General features: G+C 37.7%; 1 protein-coding gene and 1 non-coding gene across 2 annotated transcripts; one reads left to right on the forward strand and one right to left on the reverse strand.

The window, feature by feature from the left end:
- Positions 1-3,354: 3,354 nt before the first annotated feature.
- LOC130962760 (zinc finger BED domain-containing protein RICESLEEPER 2-like) lies at positions 3,355-5,523 on the reverse strand. The gene is made up of 3 exons (XM_057888928.1): positions 4,993-5,523; positions 3,556-4,804; positions 3,355-3,422 (listed from the first exon to the last, which is right to left on the reverse strand). Exons 1-3 carry the CDS (start codon positions 5,521-5,523, stop codon positions 3,355-3,357), a joined length of 1,848 nt encoding a protein of 615 aa, XP_057744911.1.
- A 12,559-nt stretch (positions 5,524-18,082) lies between these two features.
- Positions 18,083-18,190, forward strand: LOC130964580 (small nucleolar RNA R71). Its single transcript, XR_009080668.1, has one exon. It is a non-coding gene; the product is annotated as a small nucleolar RNA R71 (small nucleolar RNA).
- Positions 18,191-18,443: the final 253 nt, after the last annotated feature.

Below are 18,443 nucleotides of genomic sequence, written 5' to 3' on the forward strand. Positions count from 1 at the left end.
AATCCAAAAGATAGTTCTATGCTTGTAAGGAAGGTCTCCAAACCCTCAACATGGTGTTTCTCGACCTGGATATGAAAAGCAACAGAAATATATATGGAATGAGAACAGGGGGTTCTTAGTATGGTAAAGGCGCTCACATAGTTCATATAAAAGGTCTCGGGAAAGACAGAGGCATTCCTAGAACTCCGACACTCAAATTTTAGCTTAAAGACCTAACTAAACCAGAAATTAAGTAAGTTATCTAAGGTATTCAAGTTCTAAATCTAACTTTAATTTAACACTTCACTTTCTATCTCCTTCAACCCACCGATTCATCAGTGGAACAACCCCTGCCCCCCACACCTCCGCCAAGAGGGGTTTCTCAGAAAATATACATATTCAATTCAAGCAAGGAAAACACAGACAAATATGCAATTACAGCAAACAGAATAAGTAGCCGATAAGCAGAGTTAAGCAGTTAAGCAAACCAAAATAATGCACACGCAATCAAAACATACAGATGCACATGATGTAAGCCTATTCTAAGACTGATGAGTCTCATCTGTCGGTTATACAGCCAACCCGATATGTCCTGGTAGTTAACCATTGGACAGTCCCTCTGTGCGCGCATCCCCAAGCTCAAAAATAATATCCATGGAGTTAAACTCCAAGCTCATTAATATAATATTCCATGAAGTCAAATTCTAAGCTCAAATATAATATTCCATGGAGTCAAACTCCAAGATCAATAATATTCCATGCAGTCAAACTCCAAGGTCGAATATAATTTTCAAATCCATATATATATATATATATATATATATATATATATATATATATATATATATATATATATATGCATGCCCATGGGGGAACCCGAGGAGTTAAAGTGCCTGGTCATATCTTGCGACAGAGTGTCAACAAATAGTCTCAAATACACAAGCCACATAATAATCTTTTTCTTTTTAAAAATAACACATCAAATCAAAACTCCAATTCTTATAGAAATTTTGACATTATCTTCTCTAAAACTTAAACTTCTGCCACCCTTCAAGGGTCCCAACCACCAAACCAAACACCTCTCAGTCATTCAAATAATTTTTAGTATAAAAAAATTATTTCAAAAGCAAACAAATACCAATATTAAATCTTTTTCCAAAACCAACCAACTCTAATAGCAAATCATTAACAACAACTAAACCACACATCTTATACCATATACACAATCCATCAATAGTTTATTCAGTTCATTCCTATCTTAAGGTTTGCTAGCCTAAGTTTTCACGTGACATTAAATATTAACTATGAGAAATCAAAATCATACCTTGGCCGATTCTTCCCTAAACTCGGAACACCTAAAAAACCTCTCCTTTCATAAGCTCCAAGCTTCCAAATGTTAATTCCTCAAGCCTAATTACCCGAATTTCGTTCCAAACCGCCCAATTAAACTCAAAATCAACTACAACACAATCTATTTCACACAATATCATTATATAATCATAGGGTTCAATAATTCAATATTTCACAAGGGTTTAACAGTTCCTTACCTTACCCACGAATCAATTGGATAAAACCCAGTGATTATTCGCTGCTAGAGTTCACCTAAACCATTAAAATCATTCAATTCCTCAATACCCAAACCTAAAATCACAAAATTTAGGAGAGAGAAAATTGGGGGATAAATGATCATTTCTTACCACTTTATTCATATAGAATTGAAGAGAATTTCGAGACAAATACGTGGTCGCTGACGGCTCGTCAATCGGAGTTCTGTATTGAAAGTAATAAAGATTTGAAAACCGAAGTGGGGTTTAGGTTTGCTTTGGCGTTAATTCCCTTTCCTTCAACGTATGCTTAATAATGAAGTTGAAGAAAGGCTTGTCCTCGGTGATTAATAGGTTGGTTTTGGGCCGGTTTGAGTTTGGTTCAACCAGTTCGGTCTGTAGGTCCAGTTTTGGACCAAAATCTTTAAAATTAGTATCAAAATTCATATTTTTAATATTTCTACTTTAAATTATAAAATTTGATTTTCCTAATTTCTTTGAATAATAATTAATTTATTGGATAATTAATTATTAATTTCGCGGGGTTTACAGACTGTCTCGGCCCCTACGCCGGCACCGCTACCTCGACAAGCGGGAGACTACCGCAGCCCTTGCACGAGGCGTATAGTGACTTATTAAAACAATACATGCCACGTGAGTGGGAAACTGCCATAGCCCTCACATCCGTACGTAGGCAGGAGACTGCCATAGCCCCTATGACAGAGAACAATGCCTATCGCAATCATATAAATAATCTCATCATCCAGCCTCAATATCACAAGTTAATCATCAACCCGACTGCCCATCAGTTCACATGATAACTCCATTCAACTGACATACCAGTCTTAATTCACCATCTTTTAAACTCATGCATAGATTACCAATTTAAGTTACCAACCCATCTCTATTATTCTTAGGGCCTAATTACTAGGTTGTAATCTCAAACAATAGTTTAAAGAAGTTTAGAAAGTTAGAGAACCCTTGAAAAATGGAGAAAAATAATTTTTCGGCAAAACAGGATCGCATATGCATGCGTTGAAAAAGTGAGGGTTGTGTATGCGACTCCTAGGGGTGGGCATGGTTTGGATTTTTATAAATCCAAACTGGATTCACTTCAGAACCAGTTTTATGGTTCATGAAACCAAACCAAAACTGGATTGAAGAGAGAAACCGGTTCTAAACTGGTTTGAAAAAACAAAAACTGGTTTTAAATCGGTTTTAGAATTTAAATATGGTTTTACTTACAAACCGGTTTTAAATCCATTTTTTAAAATCCAAATCTAAAATCCGGTTTTTTTTTATAAAATCAAGTTTTAAAACCAGATTTTTTAACCAAAAATCCAGTTTTAAAACCAATTTTTGAAAATCCAGTTTTAAAACCAGTTTCTTCAACCAAAAATCCAATTTTAAAACTAGTTTTTAAAAATCTAATTTTCAAACCAGATATTTTAACAAAAAATCTACTTCTAAAAACTGGTTTTTAGAAATTCAATTTTCAAACCATAATTTTTTAAAAAGTAAAATTAATACTAAAGTCATTTTAAAGTGTATAGGTTCATTACAACTTGAATTTGGTTCTTTATAAATCTAATGACAATAGCTAATCTATATAACATTTAATCATTCTCAAAATATAAAAAAATACCACCAAAAAATCTCTCTAAAACAATAACCACAAAGTATCAAAAGATGCCAAGTTACCAACAAAATCATCAAACAACCACAACCTTTGAAGAAAATATATCTGCAAATAACAAAATATATCTTTCTTTGTCATTTTAAAACAAATCTTTGAATGAAAGTATTAAACCAAATAAAATATTAATCATACCTAGTCATCATCAAGATTATCAATTGATGCCGCCATAGAACAAGCACCATCATTAGAGGAAAATATGTCTGCCAAGGGAATCAAATTAATTATCAAGTCTATATTCAACAACTTTTAATTGGTAACTAATACCTAAATTCTAAAATAGAAAGACGACAAAAAAATAAAATAAAATGAGAAGAAATATAAAAAATTCTATACTTTGATAAACTTGTTGAAGAACTTCATCATCATCATCTAAAGTAGAGAAAAGATCTTCCTTAAGCCAATCTCCTGTGCAGATTAAGGCCTCTACCATTCTAAGTGTTAAGGAACTGCGGTATGGATCGAGGACTCTTCCTCCAGTACTAAATACAGACTCCGAAGCTACCGTAGAAATAGGTATAGCCAATACCTCACGAGCCATATTTCCAAGAATTGGAAATCGGGTTGAGTTGACCTTCCACCAGTTTTGTATATCAAACTTATGGGAGTATGGCTCACATTCTTCTTGTAAATATCTAACAAGTTCAGATCTTGTATTTGTTCTGCGACCGGTTGCTTGCAGAAAAAAGCCCATGCCATGAAGATCGGTATTAATGTTATTGGCTTGAACATCTTGTGTATCAGCTTCACTTGCTTCCTCAGAACTTTGGTATTGCTGATAAAGTAACTTTATGCATTTGAACAACTTTGACTTCAATTCACCTCCTTTTTCTTCTCCAAAGAAGTAATCCAAGAAATAATTGACATACTCAATCTTTTGCATTAGATTAAGTACGATAGCAATCAATAACAACATATTCACTAAATTAGGATTGCCCCAATACTTCTCATACTTAACCCTCATCTTTTCTGCCATTGACATAGTACTAAAATCAATAGAATCACAAAAATGACAAATAAATTGTCCAATTGCAAATACTTCCTTCATATACATGTCACTGGTAACATATAAGGTACCAGAAACACATATAGTGGCATCACTGAACACTTGCAAAAATGGTACAATGGACTCAGCATACTCCCAATCTAAATCAGAAGGAACACCTCTCCCTTTTCCTCCATTCATTTCTCCTATATAGGTATTATCTTTCATAGCAAGCAACTCAAATGCTTTGCGATGCTTCAAAGCTACCTCTAACATTTGATAGGTAGAGTTCCACCTAGTCTCAACATCTATGCAAGGAAAGCCTTTATATTGAATTTTTTCTAGTTCAACACACTTTTGAAACCTACTAGCTCTAGATGGAGAAGATCTAACATACTTTACTGCACTACGAATCCTCAAGATTGATTCATCAATATCTTTCAACCCCTCTTTTACAATTAAGTTTATAATATGTGCACAACACCTCATATGAATAAATTCACCATTCAAAATAATGCTATTCCAAGAATTCAATCGCTGCTTCAGATATTTAATTGCAACATCATTAGACGAGGCATTATCAACTGTCACACTAAATACCTAATTCAAATTCCAATTATTTAAACAAGATTCAATTGTTGCTCCTATAACCTCTCCTGAATGACTTGTCACTTGACAAAAATTAAGTATTTTTTATGTATTTTCCAATCCAAATCAACAAAGTGTGCTGTCAAACTCATATAAGTAAAATTTTGAATTGAAGTCCAAGTGTCAGTGGTTAGATATACTTTACCACAATTTGTCGAAAGAAAATCTTGCAACTTCATCTTCTCTTCAGCATAAAGAGCTCTAATGTCACGTGCTAATGTAGTCTGTGAAGGAACTTTGAATCTTGCTTGTAGGGCATGCACAAATTTTTGGAATTTCAGGCTTTCAACGAAGTGAAATGGTAGCTCTTCCCCAATAAGCATTTCCACAAGTGCTCTTCGAGCCTCCTCTTGGTCAAATTTGGAAGCATTGGGTGAATTTAAAACACCACGCTCATCTATAGTCGGTGTGGTCGTTATTTTTCTTCTTTTGTTCGAATCATTATTAGGATGTTGCTTGCATCTTCTTAAATGACCACCCATTGAGCTGGTTCCATTCCCATATTGTATTAAGCTACCATAATATTTGCATTTAGCCTTCTTCTCGGTAGCATTCTCTACATAAAAATGATCACAGACAGCTGACTGATTCTTACGAACACCTGATGGTGGAGAAGATGGTTGAGTGCTAGCAGATATCCCTGCTGCTTCAATATTACTGTTTTCAGTCATCTTGCTCTGCATATAAAGCAAGGTGTACATAACTCAAAATTAGTGCCAAACATGCTAAAATTAACACAAACTAATCCAAAGAAACAACAGCCAATAAAACTTCAGCATGATTCATAAACTAATGCATGTTCATATATCTCGCAAAGAAAACATGGCCTAAAGATTATGAAATTACTGTCCTGTACCTCAAAATAGCAGAATAAGACAGCAGCAGTGTTTAAATAAAAAATTCATATAAATTATAATTTAGATTTGATCAATTTGAAATTTTATAGGATTCAACTAAATCCTCTATGTTTCTATTGCCACTAGTTTCTGGTTAATATCATTCATGTAGAGAAAGTTATGTACATTAGAAGTTTACCCTTGTCTGCAGAATTCTAGTTTGATATGACAGCAAACACTCCTACTTCTAAGTTTCATATCTCATTCTCTAGAACTTTGATTACTCTGAAATTTGGACTCTATATACTAGACGTCTTTAGTTTTTATTTTTTTTGTTGCATTCAAAAATAAATCCAGAATTGGGAGTTATGTACTCAAGAATCTACTGCTGCAGAATCAGAATTCAGTTTTTTTCTACACAAGGCACCATTTTTCAAAAATTCGTATCTCTCAATCCATAGCTCTAACAATTCTGAAATTTATGCAACCAACTAGACTTCTTAGAGTTTCAGGAAAAATTAGTTTCATTTCATTCAGATGCCCATGTTCTCTTCATTGACCCCTCATCCTTCTATCACATTATGACGCAACCATGCTCGGGAATTTTTTCCATAATTTCTATAAACAATGTAAAGGGTAATTTTTTTGTAAGACATAAGAACATTATTATTAGTAGCATTGTGCATATATAATAGCTTAATTAACCCAATTAATAACAGTCATAGCATAAAATAAATAAGGTAAATATATTAGTAGTAGAAATAGATAATAGATAAAATATGAAATGCAAAGTTATATTATATCAGCATACAATTTTAAGGATACATTTGAACACATATATAATCGAATCAACTATTTATAATGCGTTTAACAATTTTCCTCAAACACATAAAAAACCTTCAAGTTTCAAGAAAAAATATATTCAAATAATTAACATAATTTATCTAACAATTTTCGGTTTTTACTGCCTAATTCTGTAGAAACAGCTTTGGTGTATTTTATTGATTCTCAACTATCCTTAAGCTTAATCTTTCATATCCTTGGTTCTCTTATCACTTTTCATCATTTAATCTCAGCCCCAAGTGTTTGATTAGCATTAAATCATCACAATATAAATCACATATTTAGAAGATCAATTAAACATTCGCCACAACATAATCAAGCACAAATCCAACAACACAAACTCAACCAATACAGCTTCATAATTTCAGTTTATATATCGTATGATTAAGCTTCTAACTACCCTAACCCTTATTCTTAGTAGCTGATTTCTCTTAGTATAATTCTCTTGGTCTTAAATCACAAAGAACCTGGAAATTAATCAACTAATTAACCAAAATTAATCAAACTTAATAAAATAAAAAGGAAAATGGACAAAAACCTGGAACAGGGGCTACTGCTTATTCTGCTTGTGTTGGAACTACTTGTTCTGGTTCAATTTCACTAACTTTGTTGTGCTCCTGGGTGGAAAAACAAAATCTACAACAATTGCAAAATCAAACACGACAACCCGAATCTCCTTTAGAAGAAGAACGAGCAGAGGTAATGGATATATATAAATGATATACTTGTCACCGGGAGTTCTGAAACTAAAATTCCTAATACTATTCCTCAATTAAACTTAATATTTCTCTTAAAAAAGAACTAGGAGAGCTAAATTGACTAAACTCTTACCAGCTGACTTTGACTAACCTCAAGTGGCAACACTCTCTTGGAATACCCATCTCTCTTTAGATCAATGATTGGAGGGTTACAATATACAAATAATTACTTTGGCTCTAATATACTTTCATGGAAGTGTAACAAACAAACCACTATTAGCTGAAGTTCAATACAAAAGGAGTTTCGGGAATTGGCTTTAATCTCCCTCTCAGTTAACTTAGATAGCCTTGCAAGATCCACCCAACAGTATACTGTGGCAATATGTCTGTTATTCTGTTGGATCAAAATTTGCAGAGTTGATGTCTAACAAGACCTAATTTCTAACAAGGATGATGTTCAATCACATATTTCTGAAAATATTGAGAATTGGGAACGTACTTAAAGAATTAAAGAACTAACAAACACTGAGTTACTAATCAAACCCTCTAGAGTATGCTTCTCAACCATGCACATAATAATATTCAACTCTACTAATTAGTATAACAATGAAAGCTTGATATTAAAATGGAGACTTACTACACCCAATTTCAATAATGATAAAGTAATTGTCTAACATTTCATATACAAGGAGCGGGTTTTTTCCTAGAAAAATATATTAGTGTTAAGTTGTTAGCACTTAATTAGCAGCATTTAGGTGCATTGATATGGAAGGAAACCCTATGCAAATGGACCTAATTAACTCAACTGTGTCAATATAGAAACTAGAAACTAGAAAGATTGTGATATTAAAACCAACAATGGACATAAATGCAAAAGAAAGAAGAAACTAAATGGCTAAGGTGAAAAGAGCACATGGCATGTCTAATCAAATCAGAAAGAACACGAATATTGGATTATGATAGGGGGTGAAAAACTGCAAATTAAAATCTAGATAAAGAGGTTACAGAGACAAGAGAACAATGAGTCAATTGTGTAATCTTCGGAGGACCTTATAATGAGTCAGCGACGGTGAAGACGACGGCGAAGAAGACCAAAGGTAGAAGAAGAGAAAAAAAGGTGAGGCTCGTTCAACATTGAATGAGACAATAGGGTGCCGGTGCCAGTTGCTTGCTCTGGTGCTGGCTGCGGCGGAGACTACCCGGTCGAAGGAGAAGAGGTGAAGGAGAAGAGGAACTAGATATCAAAATTTGTGCGAGTTAAGTTCACCAAAATAGTAATCCAAAATTAGGGTTTTTTTGAGATTTGAATCTTAATTTGGATCTGGATCTGGATCCGGATTTAAAACCGTTTAAATGGATTGGATCAAAAACCAAATTATAAAATAAATATAATTTGGTTTGGATTTTTTTGTTTAAAACTATTTTTTTAAATGGTTTGGTTTAGATTTGGTTTAAAATCCAAAATTTGGTTTAAAATGCAAACAAGTAAAATACAAATAGTATACATATATAACAGATAAATCTAGCATTTAGGCATGTTATTCAAATAGGCATAACTCAAGTAATCAAAGCAAGCAAGCATGTAAAAGATGCATATGATGAATGTCTATCCTATTTGGCTCGTGATATCACTAGTCGGTTCAAAATGCCAACCCAACACATTCACGGGATGTCGCCTTTCTGCCACACCAGGGATATAGTATCCTGCTCATTCTCAACCTACAAATATAGTGCCGGGCACACTCTTTTGGGTTATAGTGCCCAAGTTCACTCTTGCGGTAGAAAAGTTATGTGAACGGGAGATTACTTCAGTCCTCACATTTCAACGTAGGTGGGAGACTGTATAACACCCTACCACACAGAGCCTTACGCTTAAGTCGTAAAGCAGAGGTGGCGAGATATTACGACCTCTAAAAGAAAAGTCTTAAATAAATATAATTGAAAATAATTTTATAACGAGGAGCCTTAAAGAATAAGCTAAACAAAAGCGAAAATAGAAAATCATGTCACATTCGTACGTAAAAGCATAAAACAGAATGGACAATATCAAAGAAAGCTCAAAACATAATATACCTATTAGAGTTCCAAAACACAGACTCAACCTGCAAAACTAAAGCTAGCCAGAGTATATATATATATATATATATATATATATAACTCAAAATGAAACTCAAACTACAAAATAAAAACCTGTATTTCCAAGTCAACCTCTAGGAGGGAAAAAATACAAAATATACATGCGAAGATTCTATAAATATATATACATAGCCTAAAACAAAATATAACAGTCCAAAAGGTAGTTCTATGCTTATAAGGAAGGTCTCCAATCCCTCAACATGGTGTCTCTCGACCTGGATCTGAAAAGCAACAGAAATATGTATGGAATGAGAACAGGGGGTTCTCAATATGGTAAAGGCGCTCACATAATTCATATAAAAGGTCTTGGGAAAGCTAGAGGCATTCCTAGAACTCTGACATTTACATTTTAGCTTAAAGACCTAACTAAACAAGAAATTAGGTAAGTTATCTAAGGTATTCAAGTTCAAAATCTAACTTTAACTTAACACTTCACTTTCTGTCTCCTTCAACCCTCTGAGTCATCGGTGGAACAACCCCCGCCCCCACACTTCCGCCAAGAGGGGTTTCTCAGAAAACATACACATACAATTCAAACAAGGAAAACACAGACAGAGATGCAATTACAGCAAATAGAATAAGTAGCAGATAAGCATAGTTAAGCAATTAATCAAACCAAAAACAATGAACACCCAATCAAAACACATAAATGCACATGATATATGCATGTTCTAAGACTGATGAGTCTTATCAGTCGGTTATACAGCCAACCCGACATGTCCTGGTAGTTAACCATTGGACAGTCCCTCTGTGCGCGCATCCCCAAGCTCAAAAATAATATCCATGGAGTCAAACTCCAAGCTCATTAATATAATATTCCATGAAGTCTGATAGGCGAAATTGTGATTCATACTCTTTATTGTTGTATGGAATTAATTCCCCGATAATGGCTCCAAAAACTTGGTGCTCAATATCATGGTGTCTAAAATTTAATTCACAACTTCGCACAACTAACCAGCAAGTGCACTGGGTCGTCCAAGTAATACCTTACGTGAGTAAGGGTCGATCCCACGGAGATTGTTGGTATGAAGCAAGCTATGGTCATCTTGTAAATCCCAGTCAGGCGGATAATAATTGGTTATGGGAAATATAAAGAGATACTTGCTTAAATAATAAAGGATAGAAATACTTATGTAAATTAATGGTGGGAATTACAGATAAGCGTATGGAGATGCTTGTCCCTGTTGAATCTCTGCTTTTCTACTGCTTTCATCCATTCCTTCTTACTCCTTTCCATGGCAAGCTGTATGTAGGGCATCACCGTTGTCAATGGCTACATCCCATCCTCTTAGTGAAAATGATCCAAATGCTCTGTCACAGCACGGCTAATCATCTGTCGGTTCTCAATCAGGCTAGAATAGAATCCAGTGATTCTTTTGCGTCTGTCACTAACGCCCAGCCTTCAGGAGTTTGAAGCTCGTCACAGTCATTCAATCCCGGAATCCTACTCGGAATACCACAGACAAGGTTAGACTTTCCGAATTCCCATGAATGCCGCCATCAATTCTAGCTTATACCACGAAGATTCTGATTAAGGAATCCAAGAGATATGCGCCCGGTCTAAGGTAGAACGGAAGTGGTTGTCAGTCACGCGCGTTCATAGGTGAAAATGATGATGAGTGTCACGGATCATCACATTCATCAAGTTGAAGTGCAACGAATATCTTAGAACAGGAATAAATCGAATTGGATAGAAAATAATAGTAATTGCATTAAAACTTGAGGTACAGCAGAGCTTGATAAACCCCATTTTGAGGGTTTATTTTGTATTGATTTCAGGGCTTTTATCAATGATTCCACACGCTTTTCATATGAAAATACAAGACTTTGTGTTCCTTTCCTAATTTTTGCCTCATGGATGAAAACATGCTTATTTTGCACTAAACTAGATACATTTCTAATATTCTCTTGGTGCCATTCGATGCCGTGACCTGTGTGTTAAGTGGTTTCAGAATATAGGGCAAGGATGAACCGGAAGAGAGAAGGAGAATGGGTGCAAAGGAAGGGAGCATGAGAAATTGAGCCTTGGAAACTTCAGCAAGGGCGCGTGCGCGTACTTGGCGCGCCCGCGTGGATTGCGCAGCTAAAAGCCAAAGTCAGAAGCCAAGCTACGAGCCGGCACGTGTAGCGGCTAAGCCATGATCCCCATGGGCGCGCACACGTACGTTACGCTTCCGTTCGCATTGCAAGATGCTCTAGTGGCGCGCACGCGTGCTTTGCGCGTGCGCGCCGATGCTCGAATATGATTTTTTAAAGAGTCACGTGACCTGGGCGTGGAGACAGTTGGAGATCCCATCTTGGGGAAGTGCCTTGGCGGGAAGAGTTTAAGAAGACCAGGGGTTGAAAGGTTAAGGGACTTTTGGTTCATTTTAGATGGTTCTAGATATTTTTGCTAGTAGTAGTTACACTCTTGGGTAGAGAGAGAGAGAGAGATTCCAAGCTCTCATTAGGGTTCATTGGTGGACGAAATTGTGATCACTACAACTTCGCACAACTAACCAGCAAGTGCACTGGGTCGTCCAAGTAATAAACCTTACGCGAGTAAGGGTCGATCCCACGGAGATTGTTGGTATGAAGCAAGCTATGGTCACCTTGTAAATCTTAGTCAGGCAGACTCAAATGGGTATAGATGATGAATGAAACATAAAGATAAAGATAGAGATACTTATGTATATCATTGGTGAGAGCTTCAGATAAGCGTATGAAGATGCTGTGTCCCTTCCGTCTCTCTGCTTTCCTACTGTCTTCATCCAATCCTTCTTACTCATTTCCATGGCAAGCTCATGCAAGGGTTTCACCGTTGTCAGTGGCTACCTCCCATCCTCTCAGTGGAAATGTTCAACGCACCCTGTCACGGCACGGCTATCCATCTGTCGGTTCTCAATCAGGCCGGAATAGAATCCAGTGATTCTTTTGCGCCTGTCACTAACGCCCCGCCCTCAGGAGTTTGAAGCACGTCACAGTCATTCAATCATTGAATCCTACTCAGAATACCACAGACAAGGTTAGACCTTCCGGATTCTCTTGAATGCCACCATCAGTTCTTGCCTATACCACGAAGACTCTGATCTCACGGAAAGGCTGGCTCATTTCTCAGGCGAGCGCTCGGTTGTCAGGCAATCAACCATGCATCGTGTATCAGGAATCCAAGAGATATTCACCCAATCTAAGGTAGAACGGAGTTGGTTGTCAGTCACACGTTCATAGGTGAGAATGATGATGAGTGTCACGGATCATCACATTCATCAAGTTGAAGAACAAGTGATATCTTGGAACAAGAACAAGCGGAATTGAATAGAAGAACTATAGTAATTGCATTAATACTCGAGGTACAGCAGAGCTCCACACCTTAATCTATGGTGTGTAGAAACTCCACCGTTGAAAATACATAAGAACAAGGTCTAGGCATGGCCGTGAGGCCAGCCTCCCAAAGAGAATTCAATCATAAAAACATGATCAAAAGATCCTCAGATTGAAAGATGAAAATACAATAGTAAAAGGTCCTATATATAGAGAACTAGTAGCCTAGGGTGTACAGAGATGAGTAAATGACATAAAAATCCACTTCCGGGTCCACTTGGTGTGTGCTTGGGCTGAGCATTGAAGAATTTTCGTGTAGAGACTCTTCTTGGAGTTAAACGCCAGCTTTTGTGCCAATTTGGGCGTTTAACTCCCATTTTGGTGCCAGTTCCGGCGTTTAACGCTGGGAATTCTGAAGGTGACTTTAAACGCCGGTTTGGGCCATCAAATCTTGGGCAAAGTATGGACTATCATATATTGCTGGAAAGCCCAGGATGTCTACTTTCCAACGCCGTTGAGAGCGCGCCAATTCGGCTTCTGTAGCTCCAGAAAATCCACTTCGAGTGCAGGGAGGTCAGAATCCAACAGCATCTGCAGTCCTTTTCAGCCTCTGAATCAGATTTTTGCTCAGATCCCTCAATTTCAGCCAGAAAATACCTGAAATCACAGAAAAACACACAAAACTCATAGTAAAGTCCAGAAAAGTGAATTTTAACTAAAAACTAATAAAAATATACTAAAAACTCAACTAAATATACTAAAAACATACTAAAAACAATGCCAAAAAGCGTACAAATTATCCGCTCATCACAACACCAAACTTAAATTGTTGCTTGTCCCCAAGCAACTGAAAATCAAATAAGATAAAAAGAAGAGAATATGCAATGAACTCCAAAAACATCTATGAAGATCAGTATTAATTAGATGAGCGGGGCTTTAGCTTTTTGCCTCTGAATAGTTTTGGCATCTCACTCTATCCTTTGAAATTCAGAATGATTGGCTTCCTTAGGAACTCAGAATCCGGATAGTGTTATTGATTCTCCTAGTTAAGTATGATGATTCTTGAACACAGCTACTTTTTGAGTCTTGGCCGTGGCCCAAAGCACTCTGTCTTCCAGTATTACCACCGGATACATACATGCCACAGACACATAACTGGGTGAACCTTTTCAGATTGTGACTTAGCTTTGCTAGAGTCCCCAATTAGAGGTGTCCAGGGTTCTTAAGCACACTCTTTTTGCCTTGGATCACAACTTTATTTCTTTCTTTTTCTCTTTTTTTTTGTTTTCTTTTCTCCCTTTTTTGTTTTTCTCTCTCTTTTTTTTGTATTCACTGCTTTTTCTTGCTTCAAGAATCATTTTAATGATTTTTCAGATCCTCAGTAACATGTCTCCTTTTTCATCATTCTTTCAAGAGCCAACATTCAGGAACCACAAATTCAAAAGATATATGCACTGTTCAAGCATACATTCAGAAAACAAAAAGTATTGCCACCACATCAAAATAATTAAACTGTTATAAAATTCAAAATTCATGCAATTCTTTTCTTTTTCAATTAAGAACATTGTTTATTTAAGAAAGGTGATGGATTCATAGGACATTCATAACTTTAAGGCATAGACACTAAGACACTAATGATCATAAGACACAAACATAGACAAACATAAGCATGAAAATTTCGAAAAACAGGGAAATAAAGAACAAGGAGATTAAAGAACGGGTCCACCTTAGTGATGACGGCTTGTTCTTCCTCTTGAAGGTCTTATGGAGTGCTTGAGCTCCTCAATGTCTCTTCCTTGTCTTTGTTGCTCTTCTCTCATGATTCTTTGATCTTTTCTAATTTCATGGAGGAGGATGGAATGTTCTTGGTGCTCCACCCTTAGTTGTCCCATGTTGGAACTTAATTCTCCTAGGGAGGTGTTAATTTGCTCCCAATAGTCTTGTGGAGGAAAGTGCATCCCTTGAGGCATCTCAGGGATCTCATGATGAGAGGGGTCTCTTGTTTGCTCCATCCTTTTCTTAGTGATGGGCTTGTCCTCATCAATGAGGATGTCTCCCTCTATGTCAACTCCAACTGAATAACAGAGGTGACAAATGAGATGAGGAAAGGCTAACCTTGCTAAGGTAGAGGACTTGTCCGCCACCTTATAGAGTTCTTGGGCTATAACCTCATGAACTTCTACTTCTTCTCCAATCATGATGCTATGGATCATGATGGCCCGGTCTAGAGTAACTTCAGACCGGTTGCTAGTGGGAATGATTGAGCGTTGGATAAACTCCAACCACCCTCTAGCCACGGGCTTGAGGTCATGCCTTCTTAATTGAACCGGCTTCCCTCTTGAATCTCTCTTCCATTGGGCGCCCTCTTCACAAATGTTAGTGAGGACTTGGTCCAACCTTTGATCAAAGTTGACCCTTCTAGTGTAAGGATGTTCATCTCCTTGCATCATAGGCAAGTTGAATGCCAACCTTACATTTTCCGAACTAAAATCCAAGTATTTCCCCCGAACCATAGTAAGCCAATTCTTTGGATCCGGGTTCACACTTTGATCATGGTTCTTGGTGATCCATGCATTGGCATAGAACTCTTGAACCATTAAGATTCCGACTTGTTGAATGGGGTTGGTAAGAACTTCCCAACCTCTTCTTCGGATCTCATGTCGGATCTCCGGATATTCACTCTTTTTGAGTGAAAAAGGGACCTCGGGGATCACCTTCTTTAAGGCCACAACTTCATAGAAGTGGTCTTGATGCACCCTTGAGATGAATCTCTCCATCTCCCATGACTTGGAGGTAGAAGCTTTTGCCTTCCCTTTCCTCTTTCTAGAGGTTTCTCCGGCCTTGGATGCCATAAATGGTTATGGAAAAACAAAAAGCAATGCTTTTACCACACCAAACTTAAAAGGTTTGCTCGTCCTCGAGCAAAAGAAGAAAGAAGAGAGTAGAAGAAGAAGAAATGAGGAAGAAGGGAATGGCGTTGTGTTCGGCCAAAGAGGGGGAGAAGTGGTGTTTAGGTTGTGTGAAAATGAAAGAGTGAAGAAGGGTTTATATAGGAGAGGGGGGCTCATGGTTCGGTCATGTATGGGTGGGTTTTGGAGGGAAAGTGGTTTGAATTTGAAGGGTGAGGTAGGTAGGGTTTTATGAAGGATGGATGTGAGTGGTGTAGAGAAAGATGGGATTTGATAGGTGAAGGGTTTTTGGGGAAGAGGTGTTGAGGTGATTGGTGAATGGGTGAAGAAGAAAGAGGGTGGTGGGGTTGGTGGGGATCCTGTGGGGTCCACAGATCCTGAGGTGTCAAGGAAAAGTCATCCCTGCACCAAGTGGCAAGAAAATTTGCGTTTTGTGCCAATTCTGGCGTTAAACGCCGGGTTGGTGCCCATTTCTGGCGTTTAACGCCAGGTTCTTGCCCTTTCCTGGCGTTTAACGCCAGTCTGGTGCCCCTTTCTGGCGTTAAACGCCCAGAATGGTGCCAGACTGGGCGTTAAACGCCCATCTGCTAGCCTTACTGGCGTTTAAACGCCAGTAGGTTCTTCCTCCAGGGTGTGCTGTTTTTCTTCCTGTTTTTCATTTTATTTTTGCTTTTTCAATTGTTTTTGTGACTTCTCATGATCATCAACCTACAAAAAACATAAAATAACAAAAGAAAATAGATAAAATATAACATTGGGTTGCCTCCCAACAAGCGCTTCTTTAATGTCAGTAGCTTGACAGAGGGCTCTCATAGAGCCTCAGAGATACTCAGAGCATTGTTGGAACCTCCCAACACCAAACTTAGAGTTTGAATGTGGGGGTTCAACACCAAACTTAGAGTTTGGTTGTGGCCTCCCAACACCAAACTTAGAGTTTGACTGTGGGGGCTCTGTTTGACTCTGTTTTGAGAGAAGCTCTTCATGCTTCCTCTCCATGGTGACAGAGGGATATCCTTGAGCCTTAAACACAAAGGATTCTTCATTTACTTGAATGATCAGTTCACCTCTATCAACATCAATCACAGCCTTTGCTGTGGCTAGGAAGGGTCTGCTAAGGATGATGGATTCATCCATGCATTTCCCAGTATCTAGGACTATGAAATCAGTAGGGATGTAATGGTCTTCAATTTTCACCAGAACATCCTCTACAAGTCCATGAGCTTGTTTTCTTGAATTGTCTGCCATCTCTAGTGAGATTCTTGCAGCTTGCAGCTCAAAGATCCCTAGCTTCTCCATTACAGAGAGAGGCATGAGGTTTACACTTGACCCTAAGTCACACAGAGCCTTCTTGAAGGTCATGGTGCCTATGGTGCAAGGTATTGAAAACTTTCCAGGATCTTGTCTCTTTTGAGGTAATTTCTGCCTAGACAAGTCATCTAGTTCTTTGGTGAGCAAAGGAGGTTTGTTCTCCCAAGTCTCATTTCCAAATAACTTGTCATTTAGCTTCATGATTGCTCCAAGGTATTTAGCAACTTGCTCTTCAGTGACATACTCATCCTCTTCAGAGGAAGAATACTCATCAGAGCTCATGAAAGGCAGGAGTAAGTCCAATGGAATCTCTATGGTCTCATTTTGAGCCTCAGATTCCCATGGTTCCTCATTGGGGAACTCAGTGGAGGTTAGTGCATGCCCATTGAGGTCTTCCTCAGTGGCGTTCACTTCCTCTCCTTCCTCTCCACATTCGGCCATGTTGATGGCCTTGCACTCTCCTTTTGGGTTTTCTTCTGTATTGCTTGGAAGAGTACTAGGAGGGAGTTCAGTAATTTTCTTGCTCAGCTGTCCCACTTGTGCCTCCAAGTTCCTAATGGAGGACCTTGTTTCAGTCATGAAACTTTGAGTGGTTTTGATTAGATCAGAGACCATGGTTGCTAAGTCAGAGTGGTTCTGCTTAGAACTCTCTGTCTGTTGCTGAGAAGATGATGGAAAAGGCTTGCCATTGCTAAACCTGTTTCTTCCACCATTATTGTTATTGAAACCTTGTTGAGGTCTCTGTTGATCCTTCCATGAGAAATTTGGATGATTTCTCCATGAAGAATTATAGGTGTTTCAATAGGGTTCTCCTAGGTAATTCACCTCTTCCATTGAAGGGTTCTCAGGATCGTAAGCTTCTTCTTCAGATGAAGCATCCTTAGTACTGTTTGGTGCATTTTGCATTCCAGACAGACTTTGAGAAATTAAATTGACTTGCTGAGTCAATATCTTGTTCTGAGCCAATATGGCATTCAGAGTATCAATCTCAAGAACTCCTTTCTTCTGATTTGTCCCATTGTTCACAGGATTCCTTTCAGAAGTGTACATGAATTGGTTATTTGCAACCATTTCAATTAGTTCTTGAGCTTCTGTAGGCGTCTTCTTCAGATGAAGAGATCCTCCAGCAGAGCTATCCAAAGACATCTTGGATAGTTCAGAGAGACCATCATAGAAAATACCTATGATGCTCCATTCAGAAAGCATGTCAGAAGGACATTTTTTGATCAATTGTTTGTATCTTTCCCAAGCTTCATAGAGGGATTCTCCTTCCTTCTGTCTGAAGGTTTGGACTTCCACTATAAGTTTACTCAATTTTTGAGGTGGAAAGAACTTTGCCAAGAAGGCATTGACTAGCTTTTCCTAAGAGTTCAGGCTGTCTTTAGGTTGTAAGTCCAACCATATTCTAGCTCTGTCTCTTACAGCAAAAGGGAATAGCATAAGTCTGTAGACCTCAGGGTCAACCCCATTAGTCTTGACAGTGTCACAGATTTGCAAGAATTCAGCTAAGAACTGATGAGGATCTTCCAATGGAAGTCCATGGAACTTGCAATTCTGTTGC

The sequence above is a fragment of the Arachis stenosperma genome, chromosome 2 (genome assembly GCF_014773155.1).
Source record: "Arachis stenosperma cultivar V10309 chromosome 2, arast.V10309.gnm1.PFL2, whole genome shotgun sequence".
In the NCBI taxonomy this organism is placed as follows: domain Eukaryota; kingdom Viridiplantae; phylum Streptophyta; class Magnoliopsida; order Fabales; family Fabaceae; genus Arachis; species Arachis stenosperma.